Source organism: Paramisgurnus dabryanus, chromosome 6 (genome assembly GCF_030506205.2).
Source record: "Paramisgurnus dabryanus chromosome 6, PD_genome_1.1, whole genome shotgun sequence".
NCBI classification, from domain to species: Eukaryota; Metazoa; Chordata; class Actinopteri; order Cypriniformes; family Cobitidae; genus Paramisgurnus; species Paramisgurnus dabryanus.
Genome location: NC_133342.1, coordinates 33,693,196 through 33,711,062, shown reverse-complemented (window position 1 = coordinate 33,711,062; position 17,867 = coordinate 33,693,196). Strand labels below are relative to the sequence as shown.

General features: G+C 36.2%; 1 protein-coding gene across 2 annotated transcripts in view; it reads left to right on the top strand.

The window, feature by feature from the left end:
- Positions 1–1,425: 1,425 nt before the first annotated feature.
- Positions 1,426–17,867, top strand: part of LOC135767050 (uncharacterized) — a 73,307-nt gene continuing 56,865 nt past the window's right edge. The window contains exons 1-6 of one of the 2 annotated variants that reach the window (XM_065276638.1): positions 1,426–1,538; positions 1,824–1,914; positions 2,248–2,355; positions 2,908–3,015; positions 11,981–12,112; positions 12,305–12,478. In XM_065276638.1, coding sequence (XP_065132710.1) covers positions 1,907–1,914; positions 2,248–2,355; positions 2,908–3,015; positions 11,981–12,112; positions 12,305–12,478 — 530 coding nt within the window. In that variant the 5' untranslated portion in view covers positions 1,426–1,538; positions 1,824–1,906. The remainder of the gene's footprint in view (positions 1,539–1,823; positions 1,915–2,247; positions 2,356–2,907; positions 3,016–11,980; positions 12,113–12,304; positions 12,479–17,867) is intronic. The other variant, XM_065276639.1, reaches the window with a different exon arrangement.

The window sequence follows — 17,867 nt, the reverse complement described above, 5'->3', positions numbered from 1 at the left end:
GGAGAAACACCCACTCAATATTAGTAAGACAAAGAAGCAGTTGGTGGATTTTAGAAAACAGAAGAGGGACTACACCCACATTAACCCTATCATCACTCACAGTATCGACCCACAGCACCCCTGCAACTGCATTATGTGTACATTTAGTGTGCATATCTTCTGGGCATATTGTGGATTTATTTTGTGTACATTGTGTGTTTATTGTGTATTGTTATTTACATTATTGTATTCTTCACTGAGCACTCAAAACTTTTACTCACCACCGTGCTGTTAGTGATGTGACAATAAAAGTGATTTGATTTGATTATAAATAAAAGATAACATTTATGCCAAAAGATTAAAAAAAACTTGATTTTGTAACCCCTTTAAGAAGCAGCCAATGGGTTTCATATGCATGTGTTATGTTACCTGTAGTTTATTTGACTGTTTTAAACCAATAAAACACATTTGAACTAAATGAAGAGTTTGGTTCCAAAACGCAATAAACACCATTTTTGAAAAAATAAAATGAGTTACTGCCAAAATCAGTATTACATCAGGTCAGTGTTTTAAAGTAAATTCTTAATTTTACGCAAAATCCAATAGCCGTTATTCTGTCATCTTTTGACCTTTTTTCCCAAAACGCAATAAACGCCACTCCTCCTTTTCTACAGAATGCAATAAGTCCGCTCCACAAATCACAGCGCACCATTCCACGCAATGTAAACAAACAATGGTGGCGCGTTAAGTATACAGAGTCCTAGTTTTCCTCATCTACTTTGTACTGTAAGCCATCAACATCTAATAATTTACGTGAGAGGCACTCGGGAGACGATCGCTTGTTCTCCAGACATCAACGAGAATCACAGCTGATCACTGTGAAAAATGTTAAGTGACGACGTCAAGTATAACCGCGCAGCAATGACAGTGTTCCTAATATGACAAAGTAAGTGTTTTGATTAATGCCATTAATGTTTATTTTTTTTAATCAGTGTGTACAACTGTTCAACTAAATGAAAATACAATGGCAAAATGAATGCACATTTATACATTGATTGAACAGATTTATAGAATTTTGAAAAAAAAACTTTACATTTATTGTATTTTAGGGAAAAAATAATTCACTTTTATAATAAATCTTTGAAAATCAAGTTATGGATTTGAATTTTTTTATGTTTTTATAACCTAAAGATGCTATGTGAAAGTTTGTAACAGAAAATAGTGGTTTTCATCTTGTCACTTTCTTGGTATAGAAAACACGTTTTTACAGAAAATTGTCAAAATGGTTTATTGCGTTTTGGAACTAAACTCTTCAAATTTTTCTAAAGGGATAAAGCACACTTCATTGTATTTTTTGACAGGAGTATAAAATGTGTACTGTGACTTTAAATGTTGCTCGTCTCTTTTTGACTCCCACTCAGGTAACAGGTAAAAGTGAAACTGTTAAATCGGGATAATCTTTGCGATTACAGCAAAAAAAGTAGATTACGGAAGCAGAAAAATAAATAATACTATGCGAGGTACATAAAACAGAGAAAGTGAAGATCATCTTAACACAGGTGAGTAATGAACTGTCGTAAAACAATGAGATCAATTTTAACTAAAAAAAAACAAAACTCAAAAGACAAATTAAGACTTCAAATATCAGTTAGTATGAAATAGTTTACACAGATGGATTTAAAAAATAGCATTTCTTTGTGGTGTGTTGATGAGCACATTAACACCAAAACCACAGCAGAACAAATACTGCGACATTTGCTGCTTTTATCTCTCTCTCTGTGTGTGTGTGTGTGTGTGTGTGTGTGCGTGCGTGCGTGCGTGCGTGCGTGTGTGTGTGTGTTCAGTGATTTCTAGGTATAAAATTAACATTTAAGCTGCTGTCACGTCCTTTAAAAAGAGTCTCTCTGGAGAAAGTGAAACAAACACAATGAACAGGTGAGAGAGTTTTAAGAGTTTGTTTAATATTACGCAAAAGTAAATGAACTTCAATGAGTTGTGTAATCTGATGTGCAGTACAGATTTTATTCTTGGTTTATGTTCATTTTTACACATGTCTATACTTTGTATGTTTCAGTTATATTACATTATTCATAACATTTATTTATTTATTTATAAATGACAGTTTTCCAATATTAATAAAGCTTTAAATTGTTCATATAGACCAACGTTTTATTTTATTTGTTTTCCTCAATTGCTGTAAGAAAAGATTTAGCATTGGCGTTGAGAACATCGAGATATATTGTAGTTTTAATTGTTGCTGTGTTTTAGTGTAACCCATGGAAAATTTCCAGAACCCAGCTGTGTGTCTATGAATAGTTATCAGTCATTGGATCCTTCAATTAACTTCAGTCTAGGAGGCTCTGTTGCAGATATGAGGTAAGGATCAGTGATGGTTTAGAGGAGTAAATCCCTTCATCAGTCTTTATTCACCTGCACACTCAGTGTGCTTTACTTTACACTACTGACACATACACACATTTATACATGTTCACTTTTGTTTATTAAATGCTTGAATTTCCATAAACTATATGTAAACAAACAATTAATGTTTTGTTAAAGGACTTTAAAATAACTTTTACATTTTGAGCTAAACAGGTGAGAGAGTTTTAAGAGTTTGTTTAATATTACACAAAAGTAAATGAACTTTAATGAGTTGTGTAATCTGATGTGCAGTACAGATTTTATTCTTTGTTTATGTTCATTTTTACATATGTCTATACTTTTTATGTTTCAGTTATATTAAATTATTCATAACATTTATTTATTTATTTATAAATGACAATTTTCCAAGATTAATAAAGCTTTAAATTGTTCATAGAGACCAATGTTTTGTTTTATTTGTTTTTCTCAATTGCTGTAAGAAAAGATTTAGCATTGGCGTTGAGAACATCAAGATATATTGCAGTTTTAATTGTTGCTGTGTTTTAGTGTAACCCATGGAAAATTTCCTGAACCCAGCTGTGTGTCTATGAATAGTTATCAGTCATTGGATCCTTCAATTAACTTCAGTCTAGGAGGCTCTGTTGCAGATATGAGGTAAGGATCAGTGATGGTTTAGAGGAGGAAATCCCTTCATCAGTCTTTATTCACCTGCACACTCAGTGTGCTTTACACTACTGACACATACACACATTTATACATGTTCACTTTTGTTTATTAAATGCTTGAATTTTCTTAAACTGTATGTAAACAAACAATTAATGTTTTGTTAAAGGACTTTAAAATAACTTTTACATTTTGAGCTAAAACATTACATGTGTACTTTGGGGAACATTATTGTGACATTGCCACTTTAACATTGTTTCAATGGTTGCATGCTATCTGGGAAGGCTCTTTACAACCCATTTTTAGGTTGAAGTTGCAGGTGATGTTTATAGCACATGTTGAACAAGTACATGAACTTAAAGTCCTGATGTAAATGAGGAGCCCTTCAAGATTCATTATGAACTTACACTGTAAAAAATGTCTGTAAATTTATAAATTGATACAGAATTCATATAAATGCTACAGAATCAAACTGTATTTTACAAAACATGTGATAATCGTAGGATTCACTGTGAAATACTGTAATTCGTTTTACCCAGATAGCAAGCACATGTGGCCCACTTCAGGCGAAGATGTGGCACTGCTGGCCTTCTTATGGCCCGAATAAAAGGGATGTGAACCTAAAGTGGCTCACATGTAAAATAGCAAAAATGGGCCAAATATATCAAATCACATGTGGGCCACCTTTGGCAAAAATGCTGCACAACAGAAACGGCCTAACCTTGGAATAAACCAAATGTGGCCCTCACATTTTGCAGCAAATGTGGCCCAGTTCTTTACAAATAGGTCTAAGCAAGTTTTGGCAAAGATATGGCAAAGTAAGCACCGGCTCATGTGGGTGTGTGTCTAAAGTGGCCCACATATGATGTAGCAAATGTGGCCCAGTTCTTTTAAAACATATACGGGCCGGTTTTGGCAAACATGTAGCACAGTAAGCACCGGCTCATGTGGGTGTGAGTCTGAAGTGGCCCACATATGATGTTGCAAATGTGGCCCAGCTGTATAAAGAAGCATCAGGGCCAGTTTTGGCAAAGATATTGCACATTAAGCACTGGCTAATGTGGGTGTGAGTCTGAAGTGATTCATATACCCAGCTAACAGAAAAAAGTTCTAAGAACGTTCCCTGAAAGTTCCCAAAAATGTTTTAAATATCAACTGTTTTTATATTGACTTGTTTGCTTGTTATGTAAATGATAGAGAAACATTGCATTTTATTATTTTATAAAACATTATTTCTGAAAACAGTAAAAATATTGCTGTAGAAAGCAAAATTCACTTATTAGGTTTAGATGTTGATGCTTCGTTTAATTTTAAGTCACCATCATTGTGATTAGTGTTTGTTTTAGTTGGACCCTTGACTTATAAGAAGTTCTGTGGTTGCCTTACTTTGTGTGTATAAAACACATTTGTTATGATAGTGTAAAATTATTTACAATAAAGTTGCAATTCTGTGGTGGTTGGTATATAATGGTAACAATCATAATCTAATTAATTGGTTTACTTTTAAGAGTTTTTATCTGACAATAACATGTATGAAGTCCAGCACTTTCACAGCAGTTTGATATTAAGGAGTTATAGAAACTTTGGCAAAAATTAACCGTTGTATATTTGGGACGTACAAACATCAAGAATCAGACTATGAATCTCAACCATGGTGACAGAAAATTGTAAAAAGTTAATTATTTATCCATGTTGCAATGCATGCTGGGAGTCCCGGATGAGATTTGAAATTTGTTAATACCCAGCATGCATTGCAGCATGAAGATTTTCATTTAATAGTCACCATGGATGAGATTTATACTCTGATTGTGGCATCACACTGGCTTGCTTGTGGTTGAGATGTGTTAAACAGGAGTGGACCACACAAGTGCCATGAATCATGCCAGGTGTGGGCCGAATCTGAGCAAGAATTTATATCAACTACTACCCGGATTTGGGTCAGATCTGCATTATTTGCTTTGTGCTTGGCTGACATGTGGCATTTCTATGGCTTGCTTGTGGCAAAGTTCTGGAAAAAAGAATTGGACCGCTCAAGTGCCATCATTCCATGCCAAAAGTGGCCCAGATGAAAGTGTCAGATGTGAGCCAGAACTGGGCCACAGCAATTTTGCTATCTGGGTACAGACTAAGACCTTAAATTTAACAGTTAAAAACATATAAAAATACAGTTTATTGCAATAAAATTAACAATATACTGTATTACCATAAAAATGAAAAAAAAAAAAATTCTTGAGCAATTTCAGCGTAATAGATATGACATTATGCGTTATTGATGTAACATAAAAACTCTTAGAGAATATATTTGTTACCAATATTCTGAACCATCTGTTTATATTTTACTAAATCCTTGTTGATAGAGTTTAAAATTAGAATAATTTCAGTCTACACTTTAGTGGTCATCATGCAGGCATTTGCCATCAATTTCTTACTTTTATCACCATAAAATTTCTCTTTAGCCTAAAATTACAGTTATTTTCTAAACATGGATGATACGTTTAACTCCTAAACAACTGCTGTCAAGATACAAGTGCTCAACTATTCCAGCATCCACAAGTGATGCACTGCAACGGCACTTAGTAGACAAATCTTCTTTCTGACATGATGTAATCACAAGTCAAATGGATATTTTCCACCAAATTTATCCCATTAAATCTCCGGTTTGTGTTTGTGTAAGATTCATTTGAAGTCACCATTATTGTGATTAGTGTGTTTGTCCTTGTGACCTTCACTGACCTAACGCTCCTCTTTTAGCAATTGCAACAGAGCTGTATTAAGACCACTTGTTCATTTTTTTGAGGGTGGAGGAAAAACTATCACGTAACCTATTGATTGCTTGTATGTTATGTGTATACTTTTACATAAGATTTTATAAACATAAAATGACAAAAGAAAATTAAAGGTATTAAAGGGGTCATATTATGAGAGATTTTTAAGATGTAAAATAAATCTTTGGTGTCCCCAGAGTGTATATGTGAAGTTTTAGCTCACAGATATTCCACAGATAATTTATTATAGCATGTTAAAATCTCAAATTTGTAGGCCTGAGCAAAAGTGTGCCGTTTTTGGGTGTGTCCTTTAAAATGCAAATGAGCCGATGAAATGCAAACACTGATCACAATGATGGTGGTTTGTTGTAATTAAAACTCAATTGTGCTGTCATGTCCTTCATTTCTCCTTTTTTTCTCTGCACTAAACTGCAGTGCTGTGGTTGGATAGTGCAGATTAAGGGGGTGGTATTATTGTAATTCGCCTTGCTACCTACCTCACAAAACAGGCAAAATCTGAACAACCTAATTTTTCACATGCTTACAGAAAATGGCATACTCAAATTAAGGTACTGGGTTGATCTTTATCACATTTTCTAGGTTGATAGAAGCACTGGGGACACAATTATAACACTTAAACATGAAAAAAGCCAAATTTTTACGCTATGACCCCTTTAAGCATAAAAAACTGATGCTTTATGCAAAGACACTGTTTTGTACAAGACTGCTGTTTTTTCAACACTTTGGATACAAATCTCAACAATGGTGACAGTAAATGGTAGGAAAGTTGCACAATTTTGTCATGTCACAATGCATGATGGGAGTTATGAATAAGTTTTATACTATCCTAGTCCCAGCATGCATTGCAGCATGAAGCTTTGTTGTTGATTGTCACCATTGTTGCATTTCATAGGGGGATTAAAGTGTCCGTAAAGACTACGGAGAATGTACTGTAACTCTACAGAATTTTAAAAGAATTAAAGGACATGTTCGTAAACATAACAGAAAAAGTACTGCTAATCAATATTACGGAATCTTTTTACAGAGTAGCGTCTAAATTAGACAGTTCTGAGCTGTAAAATAAATGGTAATGAGCCGTAATTATTACAACATAAAACTTTACACAGTGTAAACTCAGAAATTTGACAGATTTATACTGTGTTTTTAACAACATAAACATGTTAAATAGACAGTAATAAACTGTAAAAAAAATGCAATCCCGTAACACCAATAATGTTGCCACCATATTTTTGACGGTGAGGTTTTGGCAACCACATCTGCCAGGTTTTTACCATAAAATTTTAGTTTTATTTTTTACAGTGTAATAAGATAATGAAGGACAGACATTTTTTTCTCTCTCTGCAGTATTGGAGATAAAGTTTGTGTTGCTTTGGCTTCAGCTCTGAGATCAAACCTATCTAGGGTTGCCAACTGTCCCGGATTACCTGGGACGTCCCGTATTTTAAGCCTAATTTATTTGTCCCGTACGGGACGTCCCGCGTCCCGTTTTTTGACTGCTACGCTTGATCTAACCAGTGACTGATACAACAGGCTTCGACTTCATGTGGCGCCACAACGACAGATACAGTACGGCAGATAACATCAAAATCCCGCAAGAGGGATTCAAGAAATCATACAGAAGCAACTATTGAAATGCTCTAACGGTACTTTGATGTCATCCACTGTCAGTCCTTGCGGTACCACAAGCCGCAGCAGTGCTGATCAAGACACCTTTTATCTGATCACAATCTGTTAGCTTAGTTTGTCACAAGATCACAGGAAAATCCCCAGTGTTAAATTAACACTGCTCGGTGTTTATATAATCCACACCAAGATTGGTGTTAAAAAAACACTAAATCAGTGTTAAAGTTAATAAGATAATGAAGTGATTGAGTCATTAATAGTAAACACCTGCTGGTCATTCCGTGTCAAATCAACTCAATTTTGGAATTGTTCCTGTCTTAAAAATTTTATTTTGTTGACTCTTTTTCTGGAGAAAGTAATACTAAAATGAGGAAGAAAGCCAAATTATTAAATTCAATAGATAAAATCACCACATATAGATAAATGAACACTATCATCATCTCTGTTTGAAACCTAAAATTAAAGTTACATGGATGATAGGTTTAACTTCTAAAGAACTGCTGTAAATCTGGTTAAAGTAAGTCACCATTGCTCCGATTAGTGTTTCCTTTAGTTGGTTACTTGGGTCTTGAAGTTTAGTGTTAGTTTTCTTCTGCTCATTGTGGCAGTGTGTTTATCAAACACATCTGTTACAGCAGAGGAAGATGAGAGAAATGAAGTCTATGACTGTTACTATGTTAATTATTATGAAAGTATAAGTCTTGGGATTCAATGATATCATAAAAAAGTAATCACTGAATATAAGTGTTTAATTTATGTTCTGCCAACCCTGTGAGGCTCCCATGAAATCCAACAGCGCGGTTAAAGTCCACATACCCTGAAGAGTTAAATATTGTTTACCCAAATCTAATCTGTGGTTCCAGTCAGACACACTGAGACGTCAACAATCAGCCTATAAAACACAATCATGGTGACAATCAACAACAAAGCTTGATGCCGCAATGCATGCTGGGTACCAGGATTGTAGAAAACTCAATCATACATCCCATCATGCATTGCAACATGACAAAAAATTAGCAACATTCTTACCATTAACTGTCACCATTGTTGAGATTTGTATCAGAAATCATGAAGTTTCTCTTAAGCAAACAACAACAACAACACACTAAAGCATTACAGCAGTCATACTCAATACAAATTGTTTGCGTAGAGCTTTTTTATATGCCTGTTTCTTCGTAATTCATTTGTGATCAAATGTTTCAATGTTTTGTACAGTAAAATATAATAAAAGTAAACTGAGAAGGTCTGGAAGGTTTTCCCTCTACATATAGCAATGAACAAGTGGTCTTACTAAAACATTGTTGCTATTGCTAAAAGAGGAGAGTTAGATCAGTGAAGGTCAAGGGACAAATGCCTAACTAAATGAAACACGTATCACAGTAATGGTGACTTCAAATGAACTCATAACAAACACAAACTTAAGATTTAATGTGATACATTTTGTGATAAATGTCTATTTGACTTGTGAGACATCACATCAGAAAGAAGATTTGTCTACTAAATCACGCGTGTGGATGCTGGAATAGTTGAGCACTTGTATTTTGTTCTGACAGCTGTTTAAAAGTCAAACTTATCCATTTAGAAAATAACTCTGCAAGTTTTCATTTTATTTTTCAAACAGAGATGCTGATAGAGAGGCAAACGTGAAAGATTGCAGCTTTTGGAGGCATACACCCAACAGTATTCATCTATTGCATTTAATAATTTGTCTTTCTTATTATTTTAGTATTTTCTCCAGAAAACGAGTCATCAAAATAAAAATTTAGAGACAGGAAAATGTCCAAAATGTAATTGATTTGAATGACCAGCAGGTGTTCACCATTAATGTCTTAATCATCACTTCATTATCTCATTAACTTTAACACTGATTCAGAGTTATATTTTTAACACCAGTCTTTTTTAACACCGATCTTGGTGTGGATTATATAAACACCAAATAGTGTTGATTTAACCAGAGGCGGACAATCCATGTGCCATGAGTAAAAGTCCTCTCCAGTATTTTGTTCCAATCACCTGGATTTGCTAATTAGCACAGTTTTTCAGCAGGAGGTGACCTCCTGGCTCGTTGGTAATTTAAGCCCTCAACGAAGCCTTCAAGGCAGCGCTGCCTGGAAGGCACTCCACGTGCCCTGAGCGTTTCAGCCAAGCACAGCACTGGTGCTAGATATTGAGCCTTCCACCAGCTTCTGGCTATATGGGGAGGCTGCAGACCTGGAGCCGGTAGATCTACGCCCCTGGCAGTTTTAAGCCCCTGGCAGTTTTGCGCCCCTGTTGCTTCTCATGCGTTCAGTAGGGGGAGAGTGAAATACAACTAAGATACTAGCCTATTTAAACAACCGTTTATGAGAACTATTGATTAATTTTACACATTTAAACGAAAATTGTATAAACTTACAGTGTACACTGCAGTCTGCACACTACGCAAAAATCCATATAGTCCAGGTCTGGTCATCTTGGTTTTTATTATTGGAGATAAAAATAAGGATCATGGTTTAAATAATTTTGCATCATGATACGAGTGTATATTAGCGTGTTTTCCTGTGGCATTTGAAATCGATTGAACCCGGAAGCGGCGCATGATGACGTCACACTTAACTATTTATATTTATTTATAAACTGTTTTTATATACAAGAGACTGGCTGATATGATGTTGTGATTTTATATTAAGTTACATTTAGATATTAACCATATTTAGGCCATTAGACATAAAGTACTGTAATCATATGGATCCTAAATGCTGTACAATTCACAATAGGTCGTCATACAGCTACAAAACATGTCCTACATAGCATTTTATGAAGACAAACACAATAACTTTTCTAAAATTCCAAGGGTCATTTAAAAGAAAGAGACAATATTGTGGTTCACAAATTTTTTTATTAACACCATGACTTTGTTATTTCTTAATGACTCCTGTAGATGACTCTCCTATGGTTTGCCACTCTTTGAATGTTTTTTTTATCCTGCTATCAAAGTGCTCTCGCTCACTAATAAAAATAAATAAAGCAAAGGTTGATTAGTGTTAGAAACAAGTTACTTATAATTAATGGCAGTATATCGCATCAATCGTTTATAAATAATAAATGTATCATTATAATACAATCAACAACAATAAATTTAGCAGATTATTTAACATACCTCAATTCGTATCGCTTCAAGAAGGTCTGCTGCTATCATACGGTCTGCTGTTTTGATATATGACTAGGCTCATATACTAATATACAGCCTCCCCCTACTGGACGCACGAGGAACAACAGGGGCGTAAAACTGTCAGGGGCGTAAAACTGTCAGGGGCGTAGATCTACCGGCTCCAGGTCTGCAGCCTCCCCCTACTCGCTTCTGGCAGTTTGAGCTCACCGTTGGTCAGGTGAGTAGCGCAGATATGGTAATATAGGAATGTGACTGAATTTGAATTTAGCTCGAAAAGTTTCGATTGTTTAAGTGACGTGCCTTCACGTGTCTGTGGCACGATTTTCTTTTTCGTGCCAGTTTCATGTATTGGTTACTCAACTGATTTTCCTTTTTTTGTCGATTGGGATTGGGGTTAGAACAACTTTCTGTTACAGAACGTTACATCCTCACCCTTACCCCATTCTAAACCCAACTGAAAACAGTTTAAACTTCTGACATATAAACCAATGCATAAAATGACATCCACATTTATGCCAAACCCAACTTTATCCTCACGTGAAAACAGCCAAAAAAAATGAGAGAAAAACCACAAATCTAACCCCAATCCTTAGCGACAATGGCTTGATAAAATGAAAAACGATTGCGTAAACGATACGTGAAACTGGCACAAAAAGACAATTGTGCCACAGACACGTGAAGACGTGACAACACATCACTTAAACGCTCGAAAAACTTCTGAAAAACAGTCACATTCCTATCTTACCATATCTGCGCTACTCACCTGACCAATGGTGAGCTCGAACTGCCAGAAGCTGGTGGAAGGCTCGATATCTTGCACCAGTGCTGTGATTTGCTGAAACGCTCAGGGCACTTGGAGTGCCTTGCAAGCAGCGCTGCCTTGAAGGTTTCGTTAAGGGTTTAAAACACCAACGAGCCAGGAGCTCACCTCCTGCTGAAAAACTGTGCTAATTAGCAAATAAAGGTGATTGGAACAAAATACTGGAGAGGACTTTTACTCATGGCACATGGATTGTCCGCCTCTGGATTTAACACGGGTAGAGTTAATTTAACACTGGGGATTTTCCTGTGAATAAAATTAAGGGAATAAGGGGATTTTACTTAACCCCCAGTGCGGGAGTCACAAGTGTTGTGTTTTAGACAGGTAAAGTTAACTTAATGGTTCAAAAGTAGCCTTACTGTGTTAAAAGTAGGCTACCTGCTGTAAATTAACAAACTGTTAATAAACCTATCATGCACAGCAAAATCCCCGGTGTTAAATTAACACCGGCTCGGTGTTTATATGGGTACCACCAGCAGGGTGGTTAGCTATCATTTTGACAAATGGCTTAAATACACTGTATTCAAAACCATATACGAACTGCTGCGACAGGTCACATTTTGTCCCGTATTTCAGAGTGAGAAAGTTGGCAACCCTAAACCTATCACATCTGAGGAAACTGATAAACTATAAAAACCCAGGAGATTCAGGAGTGACGCTGCTTTCTGATCTACTGAAGGATCCAGACTGTAAACTAGAGACACTAGAGTGAGTCATATCTTCATAATATTGATGGCTACTGAGATGATGTAAATAAATTAATATTAAAGTCTATCTTGTAATAAATATTAACGTTAATACATTTTTTGCAGAATTTTAAAACACACACACACGCACGGGCACACACACACACAAACACACGCACAATTTTATTTTAAAGTAGTTTTTTTCTCTTTTCAGTCTGTCTGACTGCAGCATTGGAGCTGAAAGTTGTGCTGCTTTGGCTTCAGTTCTGAGATCAAACCTATCACATCTGAGAGAATTGAATCTGAACAATAATAATCCAGGAGATTCAGGAGTGAAGCTGCTCTCTGATCTACTGAAGGATCCAGACTGTAAACTAAAGAAACTAGAGTGAGTAATATATTCATTATCAGTGGCGGTTCTAGACTAATTTCACTAGTTGGGCCAATGAGTGGCCAGTGTTTTACCAGAGGGGCACATAAAAAATGTCAAGAAATTATATTTAAAGATTATCAGAGGTGTCAAATCCATGTGCCAGGAGTAAAAGTCCTTCCCAGTATTTTGTTCCAATCACCTGGAATTGCTAATTAGCACAGTTTTTCAGCAGGAGGTGACCTCCTGGCTCGTTGGTGTTTTAAGCCCTCAACCAAGCCTTCAAGGCAGTGCTGTCTGGAAGGCACTCCCCATGCCCCGATCGTTTCAGCCAATCACAGCACTGGTGCTAGATATCGAGCCTTCCGCCAGCTTCTGGCAGTTTGAGCTCACCGTTGGTCAGGTGAGTAGTGCAGATATGGTAAGATAGGAATGTGACTGTATTTGAATTCAGCTCGAAATGTTTCAAGCATTTAAGGGACGTGTTTCCGCGTTTTCATGTGTCTGTGGCACGCATTGGTTGCTCAATTGTTTTTAGATGCTTAGATTTGGGGTTTTTGTCTGATTTTTAAACTGTTTTCAAGCAAGGATAAAGTTGCGTTTGGCATAAATGCGGATGTCTTTTTAACCATTGGTTTATGTGTCAGAATTTTAAATTTTCGCTTGGAGTTGGGTTAACACTCTGGGGTCGACGGTGGCGCGGGCGCCGCAAACTCTTTATTTTTCAATCACTCCGCAAAGAGACTTAAATTACTCTGCTGATTTTTGACATACAGATATGATTTATACATCATTTCAAACGTTAAAGTGTCTAGTTTTTTTTCTGTCCACTCCCAATAAAAACAGAATGTTGTGCTTTTCGCAAAATTAAGAAAATAAACATGATGCACGTTCTGTTCTCTCTCCCTCAGTGAAGTCCTTTCAGAAACGCGTCAGAAAAATAAACTGTAACTTAACGAATACTTGGTGTAGAAACAAAAGATAAATGTCTACATAATGCTTGGAATGTCTCCTTTTAAATGATATAAGTGAAATTGAAAACAGATATTGTCATTCGGTGTAAACTGTATGAGAAGGAGGAGAAGTACCGTATTTCGCCAGTTACCTCATTATCTGTAATGAGATCGGATCGCCACACCCCCGCGCCATTGAAGTGAATGAGCAGAAACATCCATATGCATGACTCGTGCCTCCTGCAGTCAATGGATATGCAATCCACAATCCAGTCTCTCCATTCCTTGTTGTTCCATCCGATTGCACCAAACATGACATAAATCCTTATTTCCTTGCGTATGTGTGTCAGTATCTCCAGACGCGAGTGTTTTCTTTGTTCTTCCGTCAAACAGTTCACGCGATTGGAACACACACACACAAACACGCGAGTCAGGAAACTCGACGCGCTTTTTGGTATTCTTATATAATGTGCGATTCCAAACAGTACAATCCTTATTTAGTTGCGTCTAAGCGCATATCTCCGCACAGCAAGTTTATTAAACACAGGATCACTCGCGTGTGCACACATTCACTGCTTTCATGATCAACACGTGAGGTAATGGCGGCGGTTGTAAACAAACATTGATACGTTTATCACGCGTGTCCCTTGTTGTGTTTCTACTATAATGATTACAAATACACAAATAAGAGTCCAGACAATGATAGGCAGTTGTTCTTTTGAGCTTTTTACTGCACAGAAGTAAACCTCTCGCTGGCCAACCAAACACTAACCCTGGGTTGAAGTGTGTTCATTTTACGATGGCCAAACAGTATCTTTACCATGATTAAGCTACTATGGTTTTTAAAAGGTAACTTATACTTGTGAAATTAATAGAAAATATTTCAATAGAAATATATATAAATATATATAATGTGTGTGTGTGTGTGTGTGTATTTACATAATATTGAAAAGTAAACCTTATCATGGTTTTACTACAGAGAAAGTTATTCCTGTTGAACATCCACACAAGGCTCATTAGTGGCTCATTATTCAACTCTTTTGTCTCTCAGCTGTCAATCACTGATTATTCAGGAGCTTTCCCGCCTCCATGCATACAGCCTTTCCCAAGCAAAAGTGTCTTAGAAATTGTAAATCAATATCTTGCTTTATGTGATTGAGTAGGCCATATGATTTTCACATCATTTTGAAGAAAAAACTCTAGACTACTAGATCCAGTTTGGAAAGTCTTGGGAAAACATGTTTAGAATGAGTTTTGTGGAGTTATATCAGTGACTTAAAAAATTTGCTTTTTCAAAAACCACGCATAAACATTTTTCTCTCAAAAATACAAACATGTACATACATGTTGATTATATGATATTGTAGCCCAGTTTGTGATGAACACAGTGTTATGAGACTTTTGCCATTAATACACAAATGTCAGTGCATGTCAAAACTTCCCAAGGACCCTAAAAACCCCTTAGACCCCAGAGGGTTAAGGTGAGGATGTCATTTTATGTAACAGAAAGTTGTTCTAACCCCAATCACAACCAACAACGGTAAGAAATTAGGAAAATCAATTGAGCAACCAATACGTGCAACTGGCATGAAAAAAATGCACCACAGACACATGAAAACATGGTAACAGATCCCTTAAATGTTCAAAACATTTTGAGCTGAATTCAAATACAGTCACATTCCTATCTTACCATATCTGCACTACTCACCTGACCAACGGTGAGCTCAAACTGCCAGAAGCTGGTGGAAGGCTTGATATCTAGCACCAGTGCTGTGATTGGCTGAAACGCTCGGGGCATGGGGAGTGCCTTCCAGACAGCGCTGCCTTGAAGGCTTGGTTGAGGGCTTAAGACACCAACGAGCCAGGAGGTCACCTCCTGCTGAAAAACTGTGCTAATTACTACGAGCATATATTTTAAAGAAAAGAGTTGTTTTTGTAAATTGTAAATGCGTACATTTATTTTTTTATCACAGTTAAAATATCCGAAGTAAATAAACTGAGGACTGTACGTTATTATATTCATTTACATGCAGATGCAATCCCCTGGACAAAAAGATGACAGCGGCTCAGCTAAAAATGAAATCAAGCATAATACTTTGTAATATAAGGCTACGAACTTTACAAATGTTTGTCATGAATAAAAAAAATTCACCGAGCCGGGATTCAAACTCCGATCACCGACAGTACGTCTGCCCTAACTACTGCATACAGCGCTACCCACTAGACCAGCGATAATGACATGTGGATATGTAAGAAATGTCAAGACAACTGTATAGATGTAAGAGCACCACAAAGACTGATATTAATATAAGGATATTTATATATCTAAAATGACTGCAAAAAAATAATAATTTCGCTCACATAAATGTAAGTGGATATGACAAAAAAACACTCAGGGTCTCAAAATCCTCTCGCGACATAAATCTAACTTTCTACAAATGAATGCAACATCATCCTCTACAGGATTCTCTATAAAAGTACTTGACATTTTAGTCACTAAGACGGTCTATGCACCTAACTAGTATATCATATTAGCTTTACAAGTCATTTCAATTTACTGTTTTAATTTTTTAGTTGAAAGTTTAGTGTAATATATAAAAATATAAAGTAGTAAGTTAAAATGGTTTGCACTGGCAATTTAATTATAACTTAAAGACAGCTAAAAACATTTTACAGTGTACATAATAAAAATGTGCGGAATGAATGAATGTACTAAAGCAACTAACAAGATTAAACACCGCTACTCCTTTAAAAAAGGGGAGGAGACCACAAGAAACTCAGAGTTTACAGGATAAAACCTGCTCCCGACCAGGTTAGGTTCACAGAGTAAGTTACCCCGGAAACAGACTCGGAGTATAAGTTACCTCTCCTTCTGAAACAGGCTTGACTTACCCCGCTGTCTCGGGTTCAACCTACCTCCCTTTTTGAAACAGAAAACTCCAGAGTTTCCTTCATTTCAGGGTTAACAAACTCAGAGTTTTCACTTAACCACCTTTCTGAAACGGGCCCCTGAAGGCTTCGTTGAGGGCTTAAAAACCAACAAGTCAGGAGGTCACCTCCTGTTGAAAAATTTTGCTAATTAGCAGATCCAGGTGATTGGAACACAATACTGGAGAGGACTTTTACTCATGGCACATGGATTTTACACCTCTGGTTGCGAATATGTGCCAGCACCGATCCAGCACCGCCTGACCATCAGTATCAGCTCAGATTCGTATTGCAGATCTGGACCAAATCAGTGTCAGACACAGCTTACGTATTTCGGTTACCTATGGCAGTGGTTTTCAACTCCAGTCCTCGGGCCCCCCTCCCAGAAAATTTTAGATGTCTCCTTATATGAAACACCTGAATCCACTCACCCAGCTAACAGAAAAAAGTTCTAAGAACGTTCCCTGAAAGTTCCCAAAGTTCCCAAAAACTTTCTGCCAACGTAAAAAGTGTCCAGTTTTCTTGACGTTCTAAGAACTATTTATTATATTGACTTGTTTGATGGTTATGTAAATGATAGAGAAACATTGCATTTTATTATTTTAAAACTGTTATAAAACATTTTTTCTGAATTTTCAGTAAATAAATTGCTGTATTTCACTTATTAGGTTTAGATGTTGATGTTTTGTTTCATTTTAAGTCACCATTATTGTGATTAGTGTTTGTTTTAGTTGGACTATTGACTCTTGACTTTTTATTTGGTAGTTTTTTCTCTGATTGTGTTAACACACCACACTTGTTATGAACGTGTAAAGTTAATAGTGTAGTCCAGTGGTGGTTGGTACATATTGGTAAAGAACATCACCTGGTTAATTTACTGATCAAAAGTTTATTTTCTGTCTATAATGTAAATGAGATCCAGCACTTTCACAGCAGTTTGTCATTAAGGAGTTTTAGAAACTTTGGACAAAAAACTCAGCTGAACAATAGGGACGCACAAACATCAAGAATCAGACTATGAATCTCAACCATGGTGACAAAGAAAATAAAATTAAAGAAATCATTCTTTATCCGTGCTGCAGTGCATGCTGGGAGTCCTGAATGGAATTTGTAATTCGTTGATACCCAGCATGCATTGCAGCATGAAGTTTTTCACTTCATTGTCACCATGGTTGAGATTGATACTGTGATTCTTGATGTTTGTGCATCCCAATTATAAAACGGATATTTTTTGTCCAAAGTTTCTAAAACTCCTTAATGACAAACTGCTGTGAAAGTGCTGGATCTCAAACTTTATTGACAGAAAACACACTTTTGATAAGTAAACTAATAATGTGATGATCTTTACTATTATGTATCAAGAACCACAGAATTACACTATTAACTTTACACGCTCATAACAAATATGGTGTATTAACACAGTTAACTCAACCAGGAAAAAAGTAGCAAGCAAAATGTAAAGAGTCAAGAGTCCAACTATAACAAACACTAATCACAATAATGGTGACTTAAAATGAAACAAAACA